The sequence below is a fragment of the Netta rufina genome, assembly GCF_964035555.1.
Source record: "Netta rufina genome assembly, chromosome: 22".
Lineage (NCBI taxonomy): Eukaryota > Metazoa > Chordata > Aves > Anseriformes > Anatidae > Netta > Netta rufina.
In genome coordinates, this window is record NC_140146.1 from 5,597,457 (window position 1) to 5,625,218 (window position 27,762).

General features: G+C 46.1%; 1 protein-coding gene across 1 annotated transcript; it reads right to left on the bottom strand.

Annotated features, from left to right (window-relative positions):
• Positions 1-1,368: 1,368 nt before the first annotated feature.
• On the bottom strand, positions 1,369-27,726 carry ATAD3A (ATPase family AAA domain containing 3A). The gene is made up of 16 exons (XM_084300378.1): positions 27,558-27,726; positions 27,401-27,477; positions 26,697-26,798; positions 25,335-25,394; positions 24,899-24,968; positions 23,619-23,784; positions 22,839-22,908; positions 18,712-18,867; positions 18,447-18,503; positions 17,416-17,541; positions 14,925-15,049; positions 13,447-13,498; positions 12,603-12,673; positions 10,410-10,577; positions 9,605-9,713; positions 1,369-2,655 (listed from the first exon to the last, which is right to left on the bottom strand). Exons 2-16 carry the CDS (start codon positions 27,443-27,445, stop codon positions 2,476-2,478), a joined length of 1,557 nt encoding a protein of 518 aa, XP_084156504.1. The 5' UTR covers positions 27,446-27,477; positions 27,558-27,726; the 3' UTR covers positions 1,369-2,475.
• Between the last annotated feature and the right edge of the window lie 36 nt (positions 27,727-27,762).

Sequence of the window (27,762 nt, forward strand, 5' to 3'; positions counted from 1 at the left end):
TTCTTCACACCAGACCCTCTCCATCCATCCAGACCCCTCAGCAAAGCTCAGTTAAGGACTGGTGGCAACCAAGGCCTTTAAAAGCCCATAAAAACCTCCCTGGGATATATTTGTGTACCCGTGCAAAATGAAAACCCGGGGGTCAGCCCCTGTCTTGCTACCAGCGCTGGGCACGGATCAGCGCCACGGGAGGAGCTCTGCCGCCCCTCCATGCCACGCAGGAACCTGGTGCAGGCTGGAGGAGGAACCACACGAAAACAGCTGAGGCAGCAACCGCTCTCCCCCCAGCTCTCCAGCAGGATTCTCCTCCCAGAAATTTGTATCAGCAAAAGCGCAGGCAGCGTAAGGACGAGGCAGAGGAGCTTTTTGTTTTTTTTTTCTCCTCCCCTCTCGGCTCCCTCTGTGCTTCGTGGAGGTGATTATTATTGAAGGGAGGAAAAAAGCACTGAAGGTGGAAGCCACAATTCAGGGTTTTAGTTGCACGTTCGCAGTCTGCCCCGTCACCTAATTCATTACAAGGCTTTTGGAGCTGACAGCAGCTCTGCTTACCTCCCTGCCATCTCCCGGGGCTGAGCAGAAAGATAATTCTAGTGGAAACTTATTAGGCTGAGGAGAGCCTAGAATAGCTAATTCCCCAGTAAATCAGTGGTCTGAAGTACTGCTGAAGTAGAGCTAGGCTGAAATAGAGAAAAAAATGACGTTCGAGTTTATTTCAGTCGCTCTGTACATAAAATAAACGGTTTCCATTTAGGTGGTGATCCCTCCCTCCCCATCGCCTGGTGCTGTAGGACACCTGGCCTCACCAGCTCCTAAAATGCAGCTTCCAGTTCTCCCTTGGCATCCCGGGAAGGCATCAGAGAGCTGGCAGCCTCGAGCACTGTTTGCTTCCCGCTGCCCCACGAGGCCGCCCGCCTCGAGGCCGTGGTGCAGCTCCCGGGCTGTGTCAGCCTGCATCTCTGCGAGCTCAGGAACAAGCACCAGCGAAATGGGCACAGCTGAGGCTGCTGTCAGTTCCTGTCGGAGGAGAACATCTCAGCAAGGTACTCAAGGGCACAGAATTAGGTCAGACAAATGTGCTTGCACAGCGGAGTTACAGAAGGGGACTGGGAGCGGAGCAGAGTTCAAATCCAGTTCAACCTCGGGAAAAACATCACAAGATTTCCTGACCTGCCTCCTCTCTGTGCACAGACAGACCAAACGTCATCTGATCAGGACGGGCTTGTCTTCATGATTTGCCAATGGCGTGTTTCTCTGTCATTCCCGAAATGAAGCAAGACTCGTGCAGCAGCAGCAGCTTGGTGGCAGCAGCCAGTAGAAAAAAAAAAAGAAGCCCCACTCCCCTCTCCCTCCCTTCACACCCCACTGGAGATGCTTGCACGCCACACAGCCTCACTAAGCCTTGCCTAGTCACCCTGAAGAGAGAACAGAGTGACCTCAGGGGGAAAAATACCCAGGGCTGCTCCTGGACTAGCTGTAGCAGCAAGTGCCTGGCTGGAGAAAGCAAACAAAGCCCTGCGGGCTGAGCAGACAGAAGCTGGGGAGCAGCAGCTCCTGCCGGAGATCAGTAAGGCCTCAAGGGCTATCTAGCATCTTGAGTGGTGCTTTCAAGTCCCAGTTGCTCCAGTGCAGTTCCCTGAACCTTCGGTGATCCAGGGAGTGTGCGGTGGTTAAACAAAGCCACGCTGGGAGAGGATAAAAGCTCCTGGGCTGGGGCCGCTCAGTGCTTCAGCACAGAGTCAAGCTCCGGAGCTTTTAGGCCCTGGCTCTGCTGCCACCCTGCAGGAGCCCAAACGCAGCCCACAGAGAGCAGCCAGGCCATGCAGCCACAGCACAAGGAGTCCCAGAGCTTATCAACTGAGCCACAGCACAGCAGCAGCTTTTCCTGAGTGTTGACCCCAAGTTAAGCAGGAACAGCTGCACAGCCCAGTTACTACGGCTCTGTAACACAGTGTTAAGGGGTGACAGCAGGAGAGTGAGGAGAGATAGCACACAGAGATACGAGCAAGGAAGAGGCACGTCCTGGGCAAGATGCAGGAAAAAGAGGAGAAATACCTCTCTATTGGAGCAGAAGCCCAGTTTAAATACAGCGGAGCAGGACTGGACAGGCCCTGTGTTCCCATAGGCCTGGGGCACCAGGACAGCCCAAACCCGTGTGAAACAGCCAAGAAGGATGATGAAGAGTTTAGGGGCTCTTTAGCAAGACAGGCCACACAGACTAACGCAGTCAATAGTGTTTGAGCAAGGGGGACCTTTAATACATTGTTTCTGCCTTATTAAAACCTTTTTTTTTTTTTAAATCCTCCCCCTTTGGTGCATCCTTAAAACACGAAGGCCAAGGCAGGCTGAGGCAGCGCTCCCTTCCTTGCGCCCGTGGCCACGTTTCTCACTTCACACATGATTCCACCAAACGTTTGCCCAGAAGACCCTCCCGCTCGCCTCCCCACACACGCTGGTCAGAAGCCTGCGGGAAGCTCCTCACACCGCCGTTCCTTTGGGGAAAGGCAGGAGGGGGTTTTTGCCGACCCCTTTGCCTGCTTCAGCCCCCTCTGCTTTCAGCCACTCCATCTTCTGGCGGTGTTGCTGCACGGCGTCAGCGACCCGGGCATCGATCATGGCCTCTGTAAGAACGCCGTCCTCGGAGGCGTAAGCTGCAGCCTGGAGAGGGAAAGGGAGGAGAGAGGTGAGGCAGCGATCACAAACCCTACAGCCAGTGAAAAGCTGAACTGCTCCTCTCTTCCTCACGCACGTTTGCCCCCACACTGCCTAGCACAACACCCAGCCTGGTTCTAATTTGGTGGTGGTAGCCACAGGGATCTGGCTTATCACCATCAGGAAGGATTCCCTTACTGCAGCTCTACCAGGGACTGAAACCCAAAAAAAAACCAACAAAACAACCTGCCCAAGCACAGAGAAACATGCTACACTACGGTGTGCCTCTGGAGAACTACAAAGCACCTTTGCCTACCTGCTTCTGGGCTTCCTGGGAGGCAAGGTCTTTGTAGGAACAAGGCCACGGGTTCCTAACGCTGAACGGAGCCCGTAGGGTTAGGCTGCGGTCACACTCGGCTTGTTTAAATTTCCTCTCCTGCTTTAAAAGCGCTGCGCATACGAAGTTGATAAAGTAAAGAGTGAAAGGTGCACATGGTGATTGAGCGGTTCCATCCAAGAGGTTTTAAATGCTTACGTGGGAGGACTACAATTGGTGCCAGGGTGAGTACGGGCAACGTGGCATCTCTAAAATGACATCTAACAGGCACTAATCCTGCTTTCCACTAGGAAACTCCCCCAAATCACTTCTGTGCTGTGTCAAGTCCCAGCTTAGACTCACCTGCCTGTAGGACCTCCCCCTCTAACCCCCTCCATTCATCCCATTTTATGCCACCTCCCTTTAGCTGCAGCAAAAGGGCTGTCGCTGGTGCCCAGACACGCAGAAGAGCCAGGGCTCTGCTGATGGGCATCACACAGACGGTAACACGAGCACCCGCAGCCTAGAAGGAAGGGGAGGCTGCTTACAGTGCGAGCTGAACAACTCATCTCCAAGGTAACAAAGCAACTCCGAGCTGCAGATTTCTATATCTGGTTAATCCCCGTGCGAGCGCTCCCGCAAGCGACTCCGTGCTGTGGTTCCCTGCACAGCCCTGCTAGAGGGGAGCGTGACACAAATCGGGGTGGGAGCTTCCCACATCCAGGATGCCTGCCCCGAACCAACAGCCCTGAGGTGTCCACATCCCTCCTGCCACAGAGCCCTCATGTCACGGACTGTCCTGTCTGCAGGGCATTCCCTGAGATCCCAGTTAGGAACAGAAACTTGGGCTTTCAGGACAGGCAGAAGCGTTTTTAAGGTGTTACACCCGGGCTGCACGAACCATTAGCAGTGAGAAACACCGATTCTGAGGTTTGAGCAATGAGCTTGGCTCCATCCAAGTTTAACAAGGCTGCAAGAGCATCACTGTGAGAAATCAGCGTGGCCGTTTCATGTTCTTGTTTTCCAGTGACATGGACAGGAGAGAAGACAAACCCCAGAGCCAGCTGCTGACCTGGGCAGCACTGACACGGCATTGGTTTCAAGCTCCCCTAGCTGACATTACCCCAGAGCCCTTTTTGGAGAACGGGGAACATCACCAGGGAGGACAGGTCTTACTGCACAAGCCACGTGTAACTGTGGAGTCGGCAGGTGCTGGTTTTTACCGCGAGAAGCATCAAAAGCAGACTCTTCCCCATGCAAATCCTGTGTAATCCTTCCTGAAGGCAGAACTGACAACTTCGGGTAATGCTCATGCCTCGAGTTAGAGGGCAAACACCAGCTGCAAGCGGGGCGTGCAGAGGAGTAGAAAGGAGCCTGGAAATAATCTTTGCACAACGGCACTCGTCCTGCGCCCCACAAGGCAGATCCTTCTCACCAATATTCACCCAGCGGGTCCCAAACCACGAGCTGCCCGCTCTCAGCTCTGGGAAAGGAGCACGGCAGGGAGGTTTGGCTCAGTTAAAAAAAAACCTGACTCACCCCCTCACCCTCCCGCACTTCGTTTTGTGTTTATTTATTGCTTTTTGGTTTTGTTTTTGCTGGGGAGTTGAGGCTAACGGGAGCCAGCACCCCTCCAGCCAGGAGCTGGTGGTTTAAAATGGAGTAAGCGCTCCTGGGCTGCGCGCTCTGTGCCTCCGCCGAGCAGAGAGGATGTCTTCCCTTCCTCCCTGCCTCTGCATAGACCATAAATTTAACTGTGGAAACTCCTGCAAAGCTGTGCAGTTCACGCTCTGTTGATTTTCTCAATGACTTTCTATTTTTAGAAAGCCTCAGGCCCTCACTGTCAAGAAAGCAAATGGGGGAAGCAGCTGTCCCTTCTGGGAGTAGCTTGCACACACACAAAAATGGTGCTGTGCCTCATTTATATTCATACCTCTGCCTCCTGCATGGACAAATTTTAACCCATTTTTCTCCACAGCAACTGTTCGTGTTTTGTAACTCGAGCCCAGGGAAAAAATAACCTGAAAACAAAGCATTTTGGTGGAAGCGGAGGAATGGCTCACAGATGACAAGCCCAGCTTTAAACGACCCAATGCTTCGTTTCAGCCAAGAACCGTGGGTTATTTTTACATGGCCAGCAAGCTAATCTGTACCCTTAGAATCACATTTATAATGAAAATAGTCTGGTCAAAAACGTAATAAAAAAGACACCCCCATGACTTATAATGTCCTTCAGCTCGAACACTTCTGAAGCATTAATTCTGCCCATAACCTGGCATGGCAGAATACCTTTTTTTTTTTTTTTTTTTTTTTTTTAAACACAAGCAAGGCTCAGGGAGCAAGGAGGTATTTATATCTGTGGCACAAAAGGCAAAGAAATGACAGGAAGCTCACCTCTGTCGTTAACACCGGGACATAAAACTCCTGAGAATTCTTTTGAAGTGACGCCAAAGCAATTTTCCAGAGGGTAGGGCTGGGAATAATGAAAAGTTGCTGCTTTGACATTTTATCTAAAGCCTATCAACGGGTTTAAGTTCAGGGTGCAGAACTCGAAAGTCTGCACAGCGCTTTAATAGATCTGACGGGAATTTTAAAGTGTGTAAATGCATCTAATCCATGCTATATTCCTGCAGGATTAGACATGGAGAACGGAAAAGAACAAGGACAAAAGGGAAGGCACAGTCTTCTGCAGGAAAGATTAAAATGGATTTCTAGCAGGCAGACTATTAGCTGTGCCACAGACAACAATATTTCTCCCGGCACTAGAGGTTACACTCTGCTTTTCTGCACTCATTTTTTTCTGTTTCAGGACAACCTGAGCCAGACTGAAACAACAGCAAACCAGAGCTTCATTTAAATGGCCCCCAATCAATTTCAAACCCAGCTTAGAGTGAAATTAAATCTACAAAAGCTGCAGCTACTGCTCGGGCTTCTGGTTTAACTGAGATGTTTATGTTAATGGCAGTATTGGCAGAGCAATCCAAAAGCATCTTCATGGGAAATGACTGCAAGGCCACGGGACAGCGAAGCAGCCACGGGCTGTCACTCCAGTTTGCTCTCTGGTTAAGAGCTGACACCTCTGATGGTTTCTCTCCAGCTGGTTTTCAACGTTACCTTTCCCCAAACCACCTCTGAGGTTCAGTTCCGGCCATGAGATGAGATCAGACAGGCTATGGAGAGCTGATGTAGGTCCCAGCACCTCAAAACCCTATTGAGTCTATGATAAACACCTTCCTGCCAGCTTTTTACAAGAGGTGCTCCCTGTCCATTTCCTCCAGCACTCCTGCAGATCCTGGAATGCCAGCAGGAGCAGCACGTCACTACCTTGCCTAGAACTGCCTGGTAGGTTATTTGACTAGGTTAAGACTGGAATTGTAGGCAGCAAGGTCTCAGTCAGCTTGAGGTAACAGGAGGACAGCCCCTGTGGAACAGAGCAACGCCTCAGCACAGATTAAGCCTGACTTTCTGCACCCCGAGCATTTGTCTCTGTTGTCCAGACACTGGTTGAGGTTTTGTTCTCAGGCACCTCGACAGAGGTAGAAGGCTTACAGACAGCAACGCTGAGAACGACTGTTGGAGGAAAAAAAACTAATTAAGAAAACACACACACAAAGCTGAGGTGAATTAAGTAACAGGCATGTTGCAATTAAGCCTACACTTTGAGGATTAGCGCCAAGTCGCATCAGGGCACAATGCAAAATCACTGAAAACAAAAGGCAAACAAAATGCTCCCATCCAGCTTTGTGCTCCAGCATTCACAATAAGCAGTTTTCACCAGGGCTTTGTGCTGTAATCTTCCCCAGAATGGGTCAATTGAATCCATTTATTAAACAGAGACCTTAGGCATATTGTATTGCAGCAGCTGTTGTGATGAGCCCATCGAAAAAAGCACTGGAAGCTTAAATGTCTCAAGACATAATTGTTTCAAGGCAGCTGTGAGGGCTTCTAAAGAGCACGAGGCTCATGACATCTGCTGTTTAGCAGCTCTGGAAGGTGTTACTAAGATCAAAACCAGAACTGTAAGAGATGCCTTGTTTTCCCCTTTTCTTGGCTCTTCCTGTATTCTGTCTTCTCAATTGGTAAAACATCTCAAATTCTTCCTGCTTGTGCTTTTAGCTTGCCATAATGCTTTGGGGGGAGGGCAGGAATAGCAACTGCAAGTAGGAAACAGAGAGGGAAGTCCAGATCTTCCTCTTAACTAGCAAATCCTTAGGTTAGCCTCCTTAAAGCTCCCCACATCCAAGAGGGACAAAATTTCACCCAAGAGGAACAAAACTGTGGCTTGGAAATGGATGAAGTGTGCGCTACTCACATTGGGTTATTTCCCACATCAGCCATCTTAGGCACGAAGCATCTTCAAATCAACAGTTCAATCCTCCACGAGTTTCGGAGACCAACTACTCCGAAATTAGCAGTGCTATCGGTAGCATCCAGCCACTTGACAGCTGCTGCATCCAGCTGAGGCCAGTCTGGTAAGCACTGCTTGAGCTCGCCGTGCCGGCTCATACAGCCCCTGCACACCCTGACCTCACATGTGCCAAGACACCAGTGTCACTATGCGGTTAAGTTGCCTTGCCAAGCTATTTTTAATTCTGTTCAACTCCCTGACCCAGTTCATAGCACAGCCACACACAGAGGTGTGCCAGCACAACGGGAAGGATAGCAGAAAGGCAGGAATAAGAGGCAGGACTAACGCTGCCAGGAAGACTCAAACTGCAGCATTAATCCTTCCCTGGTAGGAGAGAGCATTGTAACAGCTCGTATAAACAGGCTACCTGGTAAAGCTGAGCCAGGCCTCAAAGTATTGACACCATTCAAAGGATTGGGTTGGGTTAAGGGGACTTAAAACATCTGCACAGCTGCGATGCGCTCTGCTCACGCAGAGGCTTTTAACTGCAGTTCCTGCAGTGCCATGCCCTCAGTACTACGCACAGCAGGAAAACACAGGGAGGTGTTCAAGCTTGGCCAGAGCCAAAAGTCAGTGGGCCAAACGTGGCAAAACCAAACCTGTATGGCTCTACATGAGCTCCACGTGGTCGCAATTCCAAATTTCTTGACCCAGTGACTGAAGAAGAGCCTTACGGTAGCATTTAGGATCAGCCTAGGGCAGCATTCGGTGTAGAAACCTTACTCCTTTTGGGATGCTCTCACAAATCTGCTAGCAAATTGTATCCAGCCAGCCAGCTCCAGAGGAAAGGAGTCCATGTGTCTAGCCACCAGCTGCAAAAAGGCTGTGCTATTTTAACACTGCTCCACGACACTTTTCTTGATCGACAAAGGACAAGATATAAAGTCCCCTGATCCAGAACACCGATGACTTTGATTTTGATACAGACGAAGCTTTTTGCAGGTTCTACTTCAAAACTGTTCTTATCTTTTTGCCAACTCTCTCCTGCTTTTTGTGTCCCCCCCCTTCTCTTTTTTTCTTTAGAAGCTCTTTGACTGTTGTATGACAGCATAACCTCCTTATGCAATTTTACAGAGCCCCTTGTTAATAGTCCCAGTGTTATGAGGTATATTTTAACAAGTAATCAGGGCAACAACACTAAGGAACCTGCCTTCCCCTTCTTTCAAGGCCACTGAAAGGATAAATTTTAGAAGCCAAGGTCATTTCTGGGGTGTCATGACAAACCAAGAGAGGTGGGAAGCTTATAAAAAGCAAAGGATCATTTTCCACAACTTTAAATTATGGGAAATGTGTGGCAGCAAGACCTTTGACATACATAGATAGCGGAGTTCTCTTCTAAATAAAGAGACAAAGAATTTCTGCAACAATGAGGTCTGCTTTCCCCCCCCACAGCACTGTCACCCAGTTTAAGACAAATACATTTCGTCTTCACTCTGGGTTTCAAAATCAGAAGTCAAGAAAAAGCATAGCTATACTTGGAATACGTGAAGCCACAACCTACTTGTTCTGGGAAAGGCAAACACGCCACAGATTCTGGTCCTTCTTTCATACCATCAGCTCTCCAGAGCTGTTTTTGAAGGGATGCTAACTGGACACTACGGCACTCCATCTAAAAATCTATCAACATGCGCCAGCTCCTTCTGAATCTCAAATACCTGTCAAGCATCTTGCTGAGTTTCTTGACTGAGCTGGTAACAATCTAACCTGGCACATCTTCAGGCAGTTAGAGAACAGATTTATTTTTTTTTTAGTAAAGCTTTATGTACATTTTCAGATGACAGCACACGCTTCGAAGTATGTTTCAACAATACAAAATCCACATGGCAAAATTAAGCAGCTGTGTGCTACCACACAAAGAAAGAATAAAATAAGGGCTATCAGCACTTGAATGACTGCTTTGGATCTCAGCTCATGATTTCCACAGGTAAAGACTAGAAAAAAGATTTGCTTTCTGTCGCTTAAAAGGTGAAAAAAATGGTAGTAAGAGGAATACATTCAGTAAATTCAGTGGGATTTCCCCAGTAGTGATTATAAAAACTCTTCCTATATGTGAGATAAATTATGCTGATGTCCTGACACCCACCTCAGAGCTGGCAGTGTTCTAGTGTTACTGCATGGACATAAGGAAACCTTCAAAGTGAGGCAAATTCCGAGACTCCAAAACTCAAACATTCAAACCCTCCAGAAAGTGAACATGACCCAGGAAGCTCGGTGATCAAAGCCCTACTTACCTGCCATGCCACAGCAAGCTGAGAGATCTCTCGACCAGACATGCCCTCTGTCAGCCTGGCAATCTCTGAGCACTTCTTGCCATAGTCAAACTGGGCCAGCTTCAAACGTCTGAAAGCACAAGCACAAGGATTACTTTACATGTGGCCACATGACAGGAGGAGGGGTAAGCCAAAGGTAAGCTTTGCAAAGAGCAACAGGAAACTGAAATCAAAGATCAGGCCAGACCAACCTCTATACAAAGATCCATCCCGAATAAAGCAGTTGATAGAAAGCCTGATTTTATGGCACAAAGAAATGTGTGCACCTGGATTAAAACTAGCAAAGGCAAGCGCTTGGATACGAGGAGTTCCAACAAGCCCACATCTACATTACTGCCTCCAACGCACTAACAGGTCTCTTAAGTTTTGAGTATATGACAAAGCATGGCATAAAATTCTAGGATGGCACCTCATCCCGTAACAGAATGGCAAGAGTCATCTCTCCAGCTCTTATATGGAGGAGTGGTTTAAACTGGGTTTCTGCATAATGTGACAGACAGGAAGGCCAGTCAGATTGCCTTTTGGTTCTATTTGTAAAATAACAGAACTGTAATCCCAATACTTCCAAGATCAGATCCTGGAAACTTGCTATCAACCATTCAGCTTCCTGGAAAAGTTGGAAAGATGTTCTATAGCCTGCCACATACAACCAGAGATATTTCCTCGAAAAACGTTACTTAGAAATACTGAAAAAATACACAGAAGAGGAGACAAACAACAACAAGAAGAATTCTGGACGGGCGAAGAGTGCTGCAGGGATACTCACTGTTTACCCTCTGTAGCTGGCTTCAAGACATGCCTATCAAAATACATCCTCACCAGCCGCTCCCGTTCTTCTAGCTGGGGCAGATCGAAGTTCACCATTTCATCTATTCGGTCGTTGATAGCCCAGTCAAATTGCTCAGGCTGGTTGCTTGCTAAAACAAGCATAAACCTGGAGTATGAAACACGAGAAGATTAATGTGGTTTTGTATGTTTCTCAAAGAACCCATCTGAACATCAGGAACCAGCATGGCCAGTATCAAAGACCTGATGCATCTAGAGATTTCTTAGAAACAGCTTTGTAACAGCATCTCAAGCCACACACTAAAATGCAGCACGGTTTAAGCTATTTACAGCTGAAATGCATTTAACGCAGTACTCAGCCTTTCGGTATCAACCTTCCCCAGACTGTCCCTGCCACAGAAGCCTAATTTATCATTTTACCCACAATCACCCTCAAGTTAAGGGCATGAAACGTTTTGGAAGAGTACAACCTCCCACAGACCTCTAAGTCTGAAACCTTGGAACAAGCATCAACACGCAGAGATGTTCTCTGGCATGTACAGATCTCCAACTTAAATCCCACTTCAGGGATCTAGCTTCAAGCTGCTCGCTGCATGGCACCCTAGAATCACAGCAGGACTAAAATCCTCATTATGAAGGTGTGAAGGACTGCCAAACTGAAAGCCTACAGTGCGACTGGAACCTCAGCCAGCTCAAAGCACTGCAGAGCACAGAACGGGCTCATCCTGGCCTAAGAACAAGGGGGATTTGCCACTGCTGGGCATGCCACTGCACGGGGAGGTCGCTCTTCTGCAGCAGCTGGCAAAAGTTCACTTACTTCTTTCAAGGAAGTCTGAGAACACCTTCCTGCTACAAGTCTAACATGTGCAGAAACAGAAGCATTCACAAAAGGTACCGTAACCTAACGGTGGCTTGTTCAACCAAGCGTTGCTCCACGGTACAGATGTGCCAGCTTCCAGGTCATGCTCTCTCCTGGAGCATTTTGAAGACAGAAGTCCTTTCTTTTGCTTCGTAATGCTGCTTTTTCCCCATGCCAATTCTACTTTAATGCCTTAATTGATGTTACCAGCTTAATAGTGCATTATAATTTGAAATGGGCTTTTAACCACAGCTATTGGAATATTGACGTTCTTGCAGTCTATTTAAATCCAAGCCTACAGGGGGCTGTGTTCTTTGCTGTCATTTCTGAAGATACTTAGCTGGCCCATGAGCCACACTAGCACCAAATCATTCCTTTTCTACTGACAAGAAATTCCTCCAAACCCCTGCAGAAACACAGCGTAGAAGAAGCATTGACACCCACCCCGATATTCAAAACTTCCCTGGGACATCTGGGTGAAGAGGATAAAAGCAAATGTGCACAGTCAGATACCCAGCAAGAAGATGCAGGAAGTTCAAGCCAGCAATTCACAACTCCTAGCGCTCAGTTACAGTGATAACAACTCGCTGGTACAGCCAAATAACAGTTCTCCTCAGGGTTTCTCCAAATCAGCTAGATTTACACACCGTTAGGCCTGTGCAAGTAAATTCCCATTTATGAATGCAGAATGCCTTACTGCCCAAAGCAGCAATAAGGCTCTTTAGAAGCAAAATGCAGTGCATGAATCACGAGGACACGTTCATTCTCCTAGAATGGTTCAGGGTCTAAATTAGGGGCAAATTAAACATCCGTGAAAATGACAGCCTAGCTGTTTAGAGCGGAGGCATGGCACCCATGAGCACCAAAACAAGCATGCCCAGAGCACTGCTAAGGTACCCTAATACCAGGGGAAAGGACTGCCTCCTTACCACTCCCTCTCACTGGCTTGCAGGAGAATTATAAACCTGGTCAAACCCATAACTTTGCTAGATCCACAGTTACGAAATATTACAAGTCTAAAAGGAATTATTTCCTAGAAAAAGAGGAAAAACTATGAGGCTAAGAACTTGTACATCTTGTAAAAACCTGTACCTTACATACAACCCTTCTGTATTCTAATTTCCAGGTTCCAGGAAAAGATAAAGGAGGCATAAGCTGCATTCAGTATATAAACTAAGAAGGGAATATTCTGTGCAAATTTTTCAAGCCCTTAATGGGGTGGATCAGAGGCTTTCAACTTTCATTTGCACACCATAGGCATTTCCTGGCTTTCCTCAGCTCAGGAAAATTGAAGGGTTGAAGTTGGATACTTACTTGTTGCTGTGCTGCCCTGTTCTGTGCAGGAATGCGTTTAGAGTTGCTCTGAGATCTTCACTGATTTTCTCCTGCAAAGAAGAAATTCAAAGATAGATCAACTGCTTGGGACTTGGGAGGTCACAGCTTTAAGCAGCATTATTGACAAAGGGAGTTCTGTTATTGTCAAGCATTTGCATTAAAATTAGACTCCAAAGCACTCTAATAACTTGAAGGAAAAAAACGATCAATTTGTACACCCAGGAGAAAGGTTAAGAAGCAAACCTTCAGCCAAAAGGTTAAACGTTTGCCCAGTCAGTGATTCCCTTGATTTCAAACCCAATGCTCTAACAGCCCAGGTGGCTTTCCCTAATGTAGTAAGATACCTACAAGATAATTAAAGTAATCTTTTAGGGTTGACTCTTCAAGTAGACCACTGGGGTTCAAGTAGCAAGGCCAGATTCAGTGCACAATCTGGTAACTTATTTTGAAAAAAAATAATAATCTGTGTGTGCATGTGTGCTGATTTAGCATTGTTAATACAGTTTGCTTACAAATACATTCCCAATATAACTATTTATTTGTACAAAGCACCTCTTTCCTACTGCCCCGTCACCTACAAACACCTCAGAAGATGTCACCCGTTCCTTTTGCAGGAAATTCCCAAGTCAGTCTTGAGATGCTCAGCCCATTCAGCTGCAAGAGGCTCGTTTCTTGTTTCTGCATGACTTAATTGAGTGACGTGGCACCTTCCAGTTTTAATGTTCTGCCTGTGCAAGCTGGCTGATCGGGTTAAACAAGAAGGCTGTGGGCTGGCTGGCTAACTGCAGCACGCACAGGTAATGACCACAGGGAAAGTACTTACTGTTGCCCTCTTCCGCAGAAACGCATCTGCTTCATCCACAAATAGCAAGAGGCTGCAAAAAGAAAGCACTACACAGTAATAGGAGACAGGTAAGTGAGGCTCCAATGGCTCAAGGATTCTCCTGTCCCCCTACTTGACACCCACACCTGCAAACCCAAAGGATTACACAACCAATCTCATTTTTAAGGCAACGTTTCTCATCTGAGCTGCAGCAACTTTCTGGTTGCCTGCTCTTGGCCCATGCCAACAGTCAAGAAAGAGGCGTTAGCTTAAGACACCTTAGGCCATAAACGACTCCAGGCTTCTGCAGCTTTGTCTCCTGCTGTTCAGAAGCAGGCTCAGCAGAAGCAATTCTTGGGCACACGACCTTAACCTCCTCCAGATTTTTAAATACATATTGGAGAAACTAATTACCAGAGAAAAATCATTTTCATGGGCACAGTTTGGCAATGGGTTTACACCTAGCATTGCTGGCCTGTTCCTGTCAAGTCTCATCAGATCTCTGAAATCCAGTCCTGCTCCCCAGGTATTTACGAGTGCTTCTTTTAGCATTACTCCTATCTAGAGAAGTGTATGCAAGGCTACAAGGCCAAAACAGAAGCACAGAAGTCTTGTGTGGCTTCTTCCTGCCATGCTTTCTTATGCCACTCTGCAAACCTGCAATCAGAGTCCTCCCTTGCACACTGTTTTGCTATTTTCTTGATTTTTTCCCTTCCAAACCACACTGCCAATAATATAACAGTTTTACTACCTGTGGAGAAGTGAATTAATAAAGTCAATGAATTATTCACGAAAATAAATTCACTTACAACCCAGGGGCAGTGCTCTTCCCAAGAGACCATGCGTATAAAGATGTTTATCAATAACAGAACCAAGTTGCTCATAAAGCTGCCACAGCTTGTATTACTTTCTTGTCCAGCTTCAAATACAGCTTTCTTTCAAGGGATTTCGGGGCCTCTTAACATCTTTTATTCAACTCCAGTTTTTCTGAGAATATTCTCAGCTACAAGCTCTGCAGAGAAGCATCCTCTACCACTATTGCTTTAGCTCATAAAGGTAACACAGCGCTCACCAGCAGCTAAGATTGTTGGATATCCAGAACAAAGTCTGCTTAAATACTGCATATTACCAAAGGTTGGAATACTGACACATATGGACGCACGTAAACCATCTTACAAAAGTGATGATCAAAGGTATCTGGAGTGTTTAAAGTTCTTATAATGCAAGTGTTTAATGAGGCCAGAATAAATTCAGCCAGCGTCCGTAATCTCCTGCATCTTCCAACTTCTTTTTCTAAGCTTATTTAAATTCTTACACCTTTCCTTCTACAGCTCATCAGGTTAAGAGGCGATTAAGGAGTAGAAATCCTCAGGACATTTACTCTCCCCTTTAAAAAACAAACTTAGAGAGTAGCAAATGGAAATACCTAGACGACAAATGCAGCGAGGATTAAAGGGGTCAGAGGAACCTCTACTTACCCTCTCCTACTGGTGTTTGCCCAGTCAAAGAGCTTATGCATGGCAGTAACTCCTTCCCGCCCCATGGGGGCAACATCACCACCTGTCATGATGGCATAATCCATGCCCGAGTGCACGGCTAATTTCTGGAAGGAAACAAAACCACTGGGTTAAGCACTCCCTTTCACTGCAAGGCCGTAAAAGATGAGGAGGGAAATAAAAGTCGCTTAGTCCGATCAACACGCTTATTTTCAGATGGTGAGTACACTCTTAAAGAACAGAATACTTCTTTACCACTTCAGTCATGTCAGGGCAGTTTTCAGGATTGCTTTGAAGTGGAAGGAAAGATGGAAAATTAGTTTTGTGGCAACGCACGAAATTTTCTCAGCAGAAGGCGCTGCTGAGAGTGCTTATATCTTCATCTGTAACTCGTGTTGTTTGTTTCTTCCACTCTGTTCTTCATGGTCTAATTCATGATTTACTTCCCCTGTGCAGCAGAACAGGATTCCTTGCATTACATTAGCTAAGCATCTAGTGAGAAGTTGTATTGGTTTATTTAAAAAAAAAAATAGACTGAAATGCCCATTGAACCCACTGAGTATTCAGATAAAATAACAGAACTTTACTACTGTGTTTTTAAAACCTGCCACAACTCCTTAGTCTGCTGGGTACTAAACAAAGGGGTTTGATGAAGCTCCTGAGGCACACTGGAAACATTTCCCTTAAGCTTCAGGTATTAAAAAATAAATAAAAATGAAACAACCAAACAAAGAAGCCTTTCAAATCCGTGCTTTTCAGCAAAGTCACGAAATGCAAGCCTGCCCATAAAGCAAGTTTGACAGGAGATAGCCAAAATTAACCAAGAACATCAGAAGAGTCTATGGCTCGCACTGACCAAAGTTTGCTTAGGCTGCCGCGCCACTGCAGGGCAGAATGACAGGAAACTTCCCCCTACTTCAGCCCCAACTAGTCTGCCAAGGGCTATGTAATGTGGTAATGAAGCTTCCAGCTTAAAATTCTTCTCCATCTCACTGTGACACCTCAGTGGTGAATCAGCCCACAACTGCCTGTGTCTGAAAGCACAGGCTTGGCGAGGATGCGAAGCCAATAAAGGGAAAGATCTCCTTCCTCCCCTCCAGAATGGTTCACAAACCAGCCTCCAACTGAGCCCTGCCACAGTGACAGACAGCAGGCTGAGTTACACATCATCAGCTGACCCAGAGCTGGCTATCCAGCTCCGTGAGTCAAACAAAGTCAGCTGAAGGTTAAAATGAACAAGTCAACCCACGTAGACAAGCAACAGCTCCAGCAAAACATGCTTAGCTGAACCCAACCAATTATCTGCTGTGCAGCAGGAGGCAGGGGAAAAAAAAAAAGCTTTGCTCTGCCTATTAAAACCACCCAGTTCCTGCTGCTAATGTTTAGTGTTTTGCATCAGTCCAACGAAGCTGGGAGCTTTGACAGTTACATCCAAGTGTTTTCACATCTGTCTCAAGAATCCTGTCATATAGCAGGAATACTTACAGCTGCAGACCCATGAAGCTTTGTGCTGCAGTAGTCAAAGAAGGCCACCACACTGTGACACGTCGCCTTTTTGGAAGGGCAGTAGCAGGAAACTGTACAGTCACTGCCATTAACCCAAGTGCCAAAGCCACAGCTCAAAACCCAGTCAGCTTCTCAGCGTGGTATTTGCTCCTCTCTAGAGCATAAGTGTCAGATGCACTCAGCCCTTTCCTCACTCTTCTGACCTGTTCCAATACTTTACAGCTACCACCACCAGCCCCTTGGAGTTTCTGTGCTATTGGGTAAGTGTTAAATACACTTCTTCCCCTTTCTCCACTGCTAAACACTTTTCTCAGCTCTTACACTTCTTTTCTTTCTGTTTCTGTTGTGGTTTCCTAGCCCTGCCCCTCTCTACTGGCTTTACAAATCCAAACCAGCTGGCAGACTATTGGAGACAGCAGCAAGGTATTGGGCTACAGGTTTAATAGATTGCCAGGGACACAAAACTTGGCTTGAATCACCAAATCATACAAGAATAGAAAGCCTCACACCTACTGGACAAGCACTGACAAGCAAGTCAAAAATCAAATCCCCCCTCAAATCCATGCAAACACCATCCTTGTGGAACACGTGCGAAGTAAAGCCATCCCTATCTCTTCTTTCACTTGAGGATTAGTGAGCAACAAGCGGGAAAAACCCTATTTAGCCAAGCGTATATAATTAACAGAGGTGGAAACGAGACAGCAGGCTGTTGTTACAATTTCACAAGTCACAGTTGCCAAGTGCCTTTCCCAGATGGAAGGGCTCTTCTGCCTACGCTCAGCGCTAGAATCCAAGCGGCTGCACTAATCTGGAGCTGGAGCAGGTGGATGTCCTCTTCCCTTCCCAAAAGGGAGGCAAAACCACAGAGGTCAAGCAAAGGATTTCAGACCACCGAGGTTCTAAGCACCCTCTTAGTTTTCAGAGTCCTCTGCAACATACATATGGTGAGAATCTTGGCAGTGTTTACCTTGGCAAAAAGTGTCTTTCCAGTGCCGGGGGGACCATACATAAGAATGTTCCGGTACAGGCTTTTGTTCTTTTTTGTATTTCTCGTTGCTATGGCAATATCTCTCACACGTGCTTCTAACTGTGGCTGTAAGAAAAGAGTTAAACTCAAGGAACAGAAGGTACCAAGAGACCAGCAGCTATCAGCTTCACAGATCAGTACCAGTGAGAAGTTGGCAGCACTCCTACAGTCTCAAGCTTGTAAGCCTCAACTTCAGCTGCTTATTGCTTTGGATTAGGGTCGCTTCCCTCTGTATATCAGGATTTACTCAATTTCAAGTTTTGTCTGCTTGACTGCAGTTCTCTTCTATCAAGCCAGGAAGCAGCGCAGTAACTGCTCTAAGAAGCGCTAACACCTCAACATTCACCTCATCCTGGATGCCCTGGGAGGGATATGTCAAAACATAAGCGACTCTCTGCAGCACTAATTCTTTCATTTCAGTGATAAACATTCATGCTCAAGCTTATTACTGCCTTTAGAGAGGTACTGGGAGAAAGCTATTCCTGCAGAAGCGTTCTCTCAGCAGCCTCGAGCACTTAAATTTGCCTGATATCATGGAATCAAAATTCAGACACAAATACACAGAGGCAGCCCTAATTAGCAAGTTCAGAACCGTTCACAAGATGGGCAAGTGCACATGCTGCTGAGGCTTTTGGCCTACAAGCAGATCTGGGTTCAGTAATATTCCACAGATTAGATGAGACAAGCAGAACTCTGAATATTAACATGCTGACTGCACAGAAAAACTGCAGCCAGGCAAGCACTGAGCTAAGATTTCTAACTGCTTTGCACCGAGGGAAAAGAAGGTTAACAGAATTGTTAATGTGTGTCACTGAACGCAGGAACTTATTTATGGTCTCAGTGCCCCAAGGGTGATAAGTCTTGAGAATTACTGGAATTACAGCGTTCGAAGCGTGTGTAAGGTAACCGCTTTTCCTATTGAGATTCAGAAGTCATCGTTCCAGACCAAGACAGCAAAACACAGTACTCACGCTGAGAACAACTCCTTCAAGGGCATCCTGAGCCTTGCTGGTAAGACGCTTACCAACCTAGAGAGGACAAAAACCAATCACTCACACGTAGAAATCAACCACTGCTTCAGAAACTCAACACCCCCAAATCTTATATAAAACGGCGACGAGATCAGCTCACCTGTGCAGTCTCTAACAGTATGTTTATTCAAAGACCCACAGAGCTGTAAAAGGAGTTTTGCATCCTCGTGGCTAAGAACAAGACAAAAACAAAGCTAAATTTTACCTTGATAGGATGCTTAAGTGCCTCCAGCACAGTAATACGCGAGGTCTCTCTCACCAGGGAGGGTTTGCCCAAGCGTGCTTCTATGTATCGTCCTGCCACTGCAGTGGCATTCTTCGCAGAGTAAAAGCCCACTGCTAGCAGGGTGAGGCCTGCCACCTGGTAAGGAAAGGGGGTAAGGATTAGGAAAAACCTTTAGCAAGGCAATGGGGCACATATGCAGCATGGCTTGTGGTAGGGAACTGTGGTTCAGTATAGACACTAGCAAGTAGGATGGTTTTTTTTTGCTGTTTACACAGTCCAGTTCATTCCCCCATCCCCTTTTTTTTAAAAAAAATTCTGGCTGCCACCAAGGGCAAAGGGGCAGATGCTCCCAAGCGAATACAGACAAATCACCTGTCATAACACAGGCAGAAAAAGCTGTGAAATGAGTACAGAGACCATTAGGGTAACAAGAATGGATAGTAAGAAGTAAACAAGGAACAGGAGAGGTTTTATGTCAATCCCACAGAGATGCCATCAGCTGAGCACTGGAACTGTCCCACACAGTAAGCCTACGACCTGCGTAAGAACAGCAGCAGCACCCTGCATGCAGCAGGAACATCGACACAGCACCTTACACTAGTATTTTTGGTAAATACTGGGACATGAGAACTGCTGCTGTTCAAAAAATGCTTCCTAGAACTCGTTCTGAATAGGAGACAGAGCAAGTAAGTGCAGGGACAGCAGAGGCCGAAACCACTTGCTGAAGGAGAACAGTGGTGTCAGATCCAATACAGAAGAAAAACAGGTACTCCAGAAGAGTTTCAGAGCTAAAACCACCATGGGAATTACCACTGCTGCATTACAGTGAAAGATGAGGTCTTTCAGAAACCCTAGAATGCGAGACGTTCCCATCAATTTGTCAGTGAAGCAGAAAGACTCCAGACTGCTCTGTGGTTTATGGTCGCTGCTCAGTTCAGCACTAAGTGGGCTCACATTAAACCAAGCAGCCCTGCAGGCAGCATTTCCCACCATAGCGAGCTGTCAGAACAGACAAGGAGCTGCGCTGACAGTGCTAAAGACATTCCAGGAGGTTCCTGTGACTAACATCTCGGGACAGGCAGGATTTGAAAGGAAGACTTTACAGAAATCTTTAGCATGTATGGGATTTTCTCCTTAAACCTTGTTCCCAGAGACTGAAAGCACTGATACCTTTTATAAACCTTTAATTCAGGTGCACAAACATAAGCCTCCAGTTCTACCTGTTCGTACATATCTGATCTAGTCAGTTGGTTTACCAAAAAATCCTATTTAACTGAAAATACAAAGAACAAGGGGTATTACTTTTAAACTGAGAGGTGTTTGGGAAGAAGCCAACTGTTCCTCACCATTCCAAGCGTAAGTAATCGGCCGTGTTCAGCTCACAGCTAGATGCCAGTGGTTCCTACCAGAGCAAGCCCAGGTAGACAAAAGGGCAAGCTGCAATTGCTTTTAGAGCAAGCAGGCTTCTGCTACAAGTACAGAGCAAGGTCAAAAAGCTCAAGGACAACAAGGATGGCATTGTTCAATAAGCCATCAGACACCATCTGCTCGGTTCCACTCTGCTCAGACGTGCAATGTACCTGTGGTTTGGATGGAAACACAAAGGGTTTAGAGCTGCAGGTTCTAAGATGCAAAGAAGAAGACGACCTCTGCTCCTGATTCATCTCAGCTTACAGGCATTTGGAAGACACAAGAAACTCCATCTTTTTAGTAGGCTCCCTCTAAAAGCAAGTTACCTTGACAAAGACCTCACATACCCTCGTCTCAGCTGCTGTAGCTGCAAAATTAGGGGTTGGTGCATCAGATCCATCCAGGCAGAGGGAAGTTTATCAGAATTTAGGTCTTCACTGACACCCACGTTACAAGATGCAGAGAAAAAAACAGCTTGGAGATTGACAGCTACACATCAAAATGGGAAAATTATTCAACTCACCCTCCCGGAAGAGCCCAATCACTATGCCAGCTCCACAAATCAGTCTGATTACAGTGCCTATCTGTTCATCACGAAGTATCTAGAAAAGGAAGCAATCTACGCCTGACAAAGTGAATTCCACTGAAAACAAAACCAACTTTGAACAGAACCTTTGGGGTTACACAGATGGGGAGAGGTAGGAAAAGAAGCAAGCCTTGCAGTAGGCAGAAAGAGATGAAAATCCAGGGCTAATTTAGAAGAACTCTTAAAAAGAACTAGCTAAATCTTGCCTTACAGTCAGCATTAGAGCATTTTTCAAAGCAACAGAAAATGTAAGAGTTTGGGCTATGTTGTCTCCTTTCCAAAAATACACGCACTCTTGGCATTATTTTAAAAGTCCCAAATTCACAAGACAAGAGCTCGTCAGAAGCAAAAGTGACCATAATGCAGGAAGCTGGTATTTGGGTCAAGAGAATATGCAGCTAAAAGCACCAGGCAGTAATCTTCAAAAGGCTCCGGATACTGCAGGCACTCCAGGTAGGGCCCGCTGATTACAAAAGGATCCACTGAAAGCGTGCACTCACTCAGACAAAGCATCTTTTGTGCCATCCCTCTATAAAACTGGCTGGCGGAGCAGATGGCTGGGACTGATTTCAAGCAAATTGTCCATTTTAACAAGCCATGCTACTAAAAGTATTTTAGCACTGTGAAGTTTTGTTGTAAGCAGTGTAGTGAGAGACAGCCTTATGTCAACAAGAGGTAACTGCCACACTCTTTCCTCCCGTGGAAACATGCCTGGATGGCTTTTAATCAAGACGCACAACAGTTCTACAAGTGATCTCTACATTTCCTGCTTGTCCATAAACAACATTTTTTCCCCATGACGTGGAGATGCAGACGCACAAGACGACACCAAAAATATGTCAGTCAAGGCAAAGAGAGAGGAAGAAAGCCCATCATTAGCAAGCGATTAGCGGCGTTACTCTTTTTTAAAGAGCATTTGCATTTTTGCTGCAGTGAAAAGAAAGGAATGTTCTCCTTTCAATATTTACCCAGGAAATCTTATGTTATTCCCCACTCCTTGTTCTAATGACAGGATGCTGTCCCTGGTGATCAACATTCAGTATTTATATGCTCATTACTCCCCAGCAATGCTTTCTCATAAATTAACGGGATGAAGATCAAGGAGAAGAGAAATTTTACAATAAATATGGGAATTCTGAATGCACATAGAGTGAGAACTCCCACCAGGGAAGAGGCAGAAGCCTGTGCATTCAAGTTAGTGAAGACTGCATGGCAATTGTTGCATAGTAATCATCCAAATTCTCCAGGCAAGACAAGAAAAGAACACCTCATCTCCCCCTTTCATGTCACTATCTTCTGTCCCTCGTCTGGAGCAGCAGTCTCCAAAGCATCCAGGGGGTACAAAAGACCATCCACTGGGGCACAGGACAAAAATATATACATTTGTCACTGTGATTCTAATAATTTATAAATAAATATACCTGTAGTGGGGGAACACTGTCCATTTTTTTAATTTTTTTTTTATTTAAGTCATACACAACGACAAATTTTGAACGGTGGTTTAGAAGACACAAACCCCTTTTGTGTCCAGAGATCAACTCTTACACATTTTCAATGTTTTCCCTAGTATCCCTAAAAAGACATTCCCAGACTGCAGTTTAACCAGAAGACATCAGCAGGAAGGAGCTGGGATTAGATTTCTGGTCCTAAAAAACCACCACTGGCAAAGTAGTCCTATAAAAGCAACGTTACACGTTTGATAATGCTCGTTACCTACATACTGCTACCTTACAAGGGGCAGAAAGTGCTAAATCACCTGAACAAATGCTAGGATGAGAAAAAAAAAAGCACGTTTCTTCGCAGAACCTCCACCTATTACCTGTAGCAGCAGGCAAACCTTCAGGCAACGTGTTTGTTAACGTGGTGGTTCCTCGAAAGGCAAGACAATTACACAGGGCTGATCGAAGCCAGAACTTTGATGTGACCAAAGATGAGAGTTAATTAGTGTACGAGCATGGAATGTGGTAACTCCTTAAATTAATACTGCAAGACAGCACTAAGCAGCACATTCATGCCATAAAATTTCATAGACATATCACAGCAAGGAGTTAGCTTCCAGAAAAGTCTGTGTAAGTGTATGTAAAACTGTCAGTACATGACACAATCTTACCGTGGCTGTAACTTTATCCCAGTCTGTTACAAAAGCACGAAATCCTTCCCCAAAGAGCATTCCAGCTGTCCTGTGGTAACAAAACATCAAGACAAACAGGAGAGAAAAGAATTTTGATGACTGATTTGAAACAATTTACAACAGTTTTATATTCTGTAATGATCTTCTTTAGAACCAGTCAAAACAAACTGAGGGCTCACCTGGGAACTCAAACATGAACAAGCACGTACATACATTTATAGTCATCTGATGTCTACACCTGATCTGAGATTAAATCCAGAAAAGCATTTGGCACTAAGATGATTTAATATATTAAAGACTCAGCTTAGTGGTAAGTGATGTGTTGTAATCTTTAAATTAAAAGCTCTTTCTGTTCAAAAATCTCAAAGTACCTGAAATTAACAGATTAAAAATTCAAATGGCCACCCTTTGGAGATGCACTGATTCACTTTTAGGGCGTATGTTCAGAAAATGAAAGAACTAAGCCTTCACAGCAACCGAGTCTCAAGCTTAATAAATACAGCTTGAAATCATCTCTTAGAAAAACTGTATAAAACTCAGAGCTCTGTGCTCTCTTTGGTTCACACTCAGATCACAATGTACCAAGACACAGTAAAAAAGAACTTTTTCTTTCAATAATTCCTATTGTACATAGTAGGAAACTGTTCCGTTTTAATATTCCTCTGAGCTTAGGGGAATAAACAGCAATGGTTTCCTAAATGATGGGGGAAAACTGCACAGAAGTTAGGCAACCACATCCTCCTGTCAGCTTGCACATACTTGAGGGACTCCAGCACAGTCTGGCGATGCTCAGCAGCTTTTAAGCGTATCTGCTCCCGAATGATGTCTGCGTTCTCCCGCTCAGCCTTGGCACGGGCTCTTGCTTCTGCCTCAACACGCAGCATTTCGTTCTTGTGCCTTAGCTCCATCTCCCGCTCCACAGTAGCTTTAAAAAAAGGAGAGAACAATCTTTTAGGCTGGTTTAATCCCAGGCAGCAGGCTGGGGAAAGATGCGTTGACTCATCCCGGCCTCACCAGTGCTGTGTGTGCTCCCACAGCCAACCAGTACAGCATCAGAGAAGACAAGCAAGGAATTTTCCCTCCGTGCTCAGAGGGATCATACACCAAATAGGTGGCCCTCTTCAGAGAGGGCACTGCAAGACAATCAGAAATCTGTTCTGGAAACCTGTTACCACAAAAATTGCTTTTCTTTCAATTAATTCCTATTGTACAGAGTGGGAAACTGTTCAATTTTAATATTCCTCTGAGACTTCAGCCAGAGAGCTAGACAATATGGGATAAAACAACAGAGAAGGAAAAAAATAGTGCCTGAGTGGTGCCTGGGAGGAGGTGGGGACCTCGGGAATGAAATCACCCCCTCCTACAAGGAGCACCCCTGACCTCGTTACGTGGTTGACGCAATACTACAAGGATATTGACCAAAGCCCAGAGCACACTAGATGGCAGCAAGGAGCAGACAACTTGGCAGAACACGTGCGTGCAGGGCAACTTTCTGTTCGCACTGGGTCACCTACAAACCGCCTTACAATCCTGACACTTGTGGCCTAGTGGAGTCCTGCTGGCTCTCCCAACCCAGTGACTGCAGCAACTCCATAACAATGGGAAGAAACAAAGCAAGTTTCGGACTAAAATGTCATTATTCAGCTTCTATTTCTTAAAACAAAACGAAAATAGAGGTTAGGTGACATGGTTTCAACCACTACTCCCTGTAGCTATTTTCTTTCTTTTCCCTCCTCAGAACTGGTTCTGCTTTAGATTGCTCCAGTACAAGAGCAGGATTTCACTGCAATATCAGGAGATGCTGAGAGTTTATTGGGAAGTCCACAGAGCAGCCATTTAGTATTTCAGCCACTTCTTAAACTGATTTTGCAATCAATTGGCAGTTCTAGCACTCCTGGAATCTACCTGCTATTTGCCAACGTAGCATTAGCACGTGCCCGGTTGTGACGTGGAGCCAATACAGACAAGGAGTCAAACCCCAGAGCAGACGCTGATCTGCCACCCACTTTGTCAACTGTGAAAGAAAAATTGTAACTTACCACGCCTCATGGCTTCCTGTTTCTGTACAGATTCCTCCTGCTTCCTCAGGTTCTCCTCGTTAGCAAGTTGCTGGAGGCAGAGGTGACAGCAGAAGATGCATTAACATTGTAAGGACCTGGTCACTAGGTATTTTACATACGCTTAAGTGTATTAATTGCTATCAAGAGGCTGGTGCTTAGGCTGAAGTGCATTCTTCCCCCCCCCCCCGTCTCTCAGACTGACATTCATAATCCCATGTTCTTAGCCACTTGGTCCTAAGTCCTGATCTTTGATTTGTCTGGCCAAAAACACCGATGCCAAGTGAATAGCATGGATGAGAGCAACCGTGTCTAGCATTAGCTGTCTGGCCAGCACGATAAGGCACATTTCCAGACCTTTGATGTAAGAAAGCTACTGTTCAGCTCCCAGCTGGGTTAGAGAAGGAAGCTACCATACCTGCTGTCGCATCTGTTCGTCATAGCGCTGCCGTGCCAGTTTGTCCTGGTATTGGGCTCGCTGAAAAAAACAAATAAATAGTTGTCTGAATAAAAAGATTAGGTACTTGAAAGAACCTAGTACCAAGGGCAATCATATCTGGAATATGCAGGGGAAAAAAAAAATAAAGCATACACAAAGAAAAAAATAAATAAAAATTCAGGGTTTGAAAAAATGAATGGGCAAAGTTTGGGACAAGTTTCCTCAGCCAGCTCCATGAACTCCGCTGTGCTGAGAAGTCCAATAGTCTGACCTCATTTTAAGGCATCACAGATACAAAAATGAAGAATGGGGGTTCTCTGGCCCAGAAAGGGACACCTATTTTACTAGGATAAACACACTTTCACGTTCTAAACCATACTACCTAGACTGGCGACTGCAAGCAATACAAGTGTCCAGATACATCCTGCCTGTCAGACAAGCTCCCTTCCTGATCCATTTTCTTGTTCCTCATTAGTTTCTCTCATCAGTTTTCCTCTGCAACTGGTGAATACACCTGCAGCATCTAAACTCAACAGAAGTGGTCTGAGGGCCCCAGTCCATCAACGAGGACTGCACAGTGGGGGATATTATTCTCCACTCCAAATACAGAGACACCAGAAGAGCTTGGCTCCTCAATAGCTTTACGTTAAAGCATGGCACTTCCGAAACAGATCACAATCAAGTCAGCTTTGCCTTCAAGCTTTTGCCCTATGAACTGCAAGAATCCAAGCGCTAACTCACGAACAGACGGTGAAGCCTGCTTCCTGAGCCGGCCCCGTTCAAAGTCTAAACTCCGACGGGATAAAAAGCAACATGTGCCAATCCATTCTAGCTCTATTCCCAAGGTGAGTCATCGATTAGAATCGATCAATCCCTTGCTTTTCTGTCTGGGCTACTTAAAACTGATATCCAAATAACTCGAGACATTTCACAGTCTCCATTAACATGTGCTCAGTAAGCCCATAGTCTACAATGTTATAACGCCACCAGCTCTTAAATACAAAGTGTCTCTCATGTTGCTCAGCAGCACTTCCCTAGAAGTTCCTTGAGGGGAATTTCAAAGAGTAAACCACAACAGCAAGTGCCCCTACCTGTGTCTTTGGATGACACCAAGATTTTGGTATAAAAAGTTCAAGCAGACATAGCTGCATTTAACTACAAATTAAACTCATCATCACAAAGTCGGGGTAAAAGACAGGCTCAGCCTGTGAATGGCCTCCCACTTACAGCCAACTGCCACCCCAGCACCATCAAAAAGGGCAATTAAAGCATTGTTTCATTTTCCATATGGGAAACACAAGCAAGGTCTCTTATCAGGTAGCTTCCTCCCCGTCCCCTTACTGCTTGATGCTGTTTTGTCTCCTCACTGAGCGTTTTTCGTCTCTCTTCTGCTTGTACCCGTATCTGCTCATTCTTCAGCTGTTCTATGGCGGCTTCATACTCCTGGTAAAATAAGCAGATGGTTATCACAAACGAGCTCAATACATAACCCTAGGGAGATAAGACGATGGCAATTATATTCCAAGTCACAGAATCACAGCGATTCACAGGATCACAAGCGATGTGTTTGTTATCAGAACGGTACCCTCCAAAACCAACTGGTGACAAAAGAAAGCTAAAATGTGATTGTAAGAAGATAGTAAGAATTGTGTAGTTTACTATTTAGTGTTAAATACAATTTGCTTCCTGAAATAAATGAAAAAACATTATGAAGGGCGTACAAGCCTCACTTTTACCCAGCTACTCTACAACTCCCTGCAGAAAACCCTTATGACTCCCTAAAAGCAGCTGTGATACTGCAGGACTTACAAAATGACTCCAGACACACCAGGTACCCAAAAAAGGGGGAAGAAACGTGCTGGAGGAGTTGCCAACCCCACTGCATCTCACCTTCCAGCGCTCTTACTTCTCCAAAGCAAGCACCCACCCTCTCCAAAGCTAAACCACGACCTCAATGATTTAGAATCATTAGCGGATGGCGAGATAACGGGGCTCTGGATGATTCCAGCCCCCAAAAACCTGGCGTTCTCCTGGCAGGGCCGCACCTTGAGCTTGGTCTGCTGCTCCAGCTGCAGCGTCTGCTCCTGCATCTGCGCCAGGCTGAGGGCATCCTTCGCGTGGCCTGCAAGGGAGGGCAGCGACCGTCAGCACCCACCGAGCCCCACCCTCAGCGTCCCCTTTTCCCTCTCCCCCGTCACCCACGGGACGCGTCCAGCTCCCGCGCCGCCTTGGCCGCCCGCTCCAGGCCCGTGGGGTCGAAGTTGCTCCATTTGTCCTTGGGCGGGTGCCGGTCCCCGCTTCCTCCCCCAGCGCCCCCGCTGCCCCCCGGGGCTGGAGGCAGGGAGATCCCGGCCGCGTCCCCACCACCGCCTCCTCCTCCTCCCCCTGGGGCCGCGCCGCGGTTGAG

What these genes read in the sequence shown, in the direction of transcription:
- ATAD3A (XM_084300378.1), bottom strand. Translation starts at nt 27,445, where the DNA reads ATGCAGGAGCAGACGCTGCAGCTGGAGCAGCAGACCAAGCTCAAG. An exon ending in GCAAACACCAGTAGGAGAGG is followed by an intron (nt 13,499 to 14,924) that starts GTAAGTAGAGGT and finishes TTCTTTTTGCAG; the next exon opens with CCTCTTGCTATTTGTGGATG. An exon ending in AGCTTGCTGTGGCATGGCAG is followed by an intron (nt 2,656 to 9,604) that starts GTAAGTAGGGCT and finishes TTCCCTCTCCAG; the next exon opens with GCTGCAGCTTACGCCTCCGA.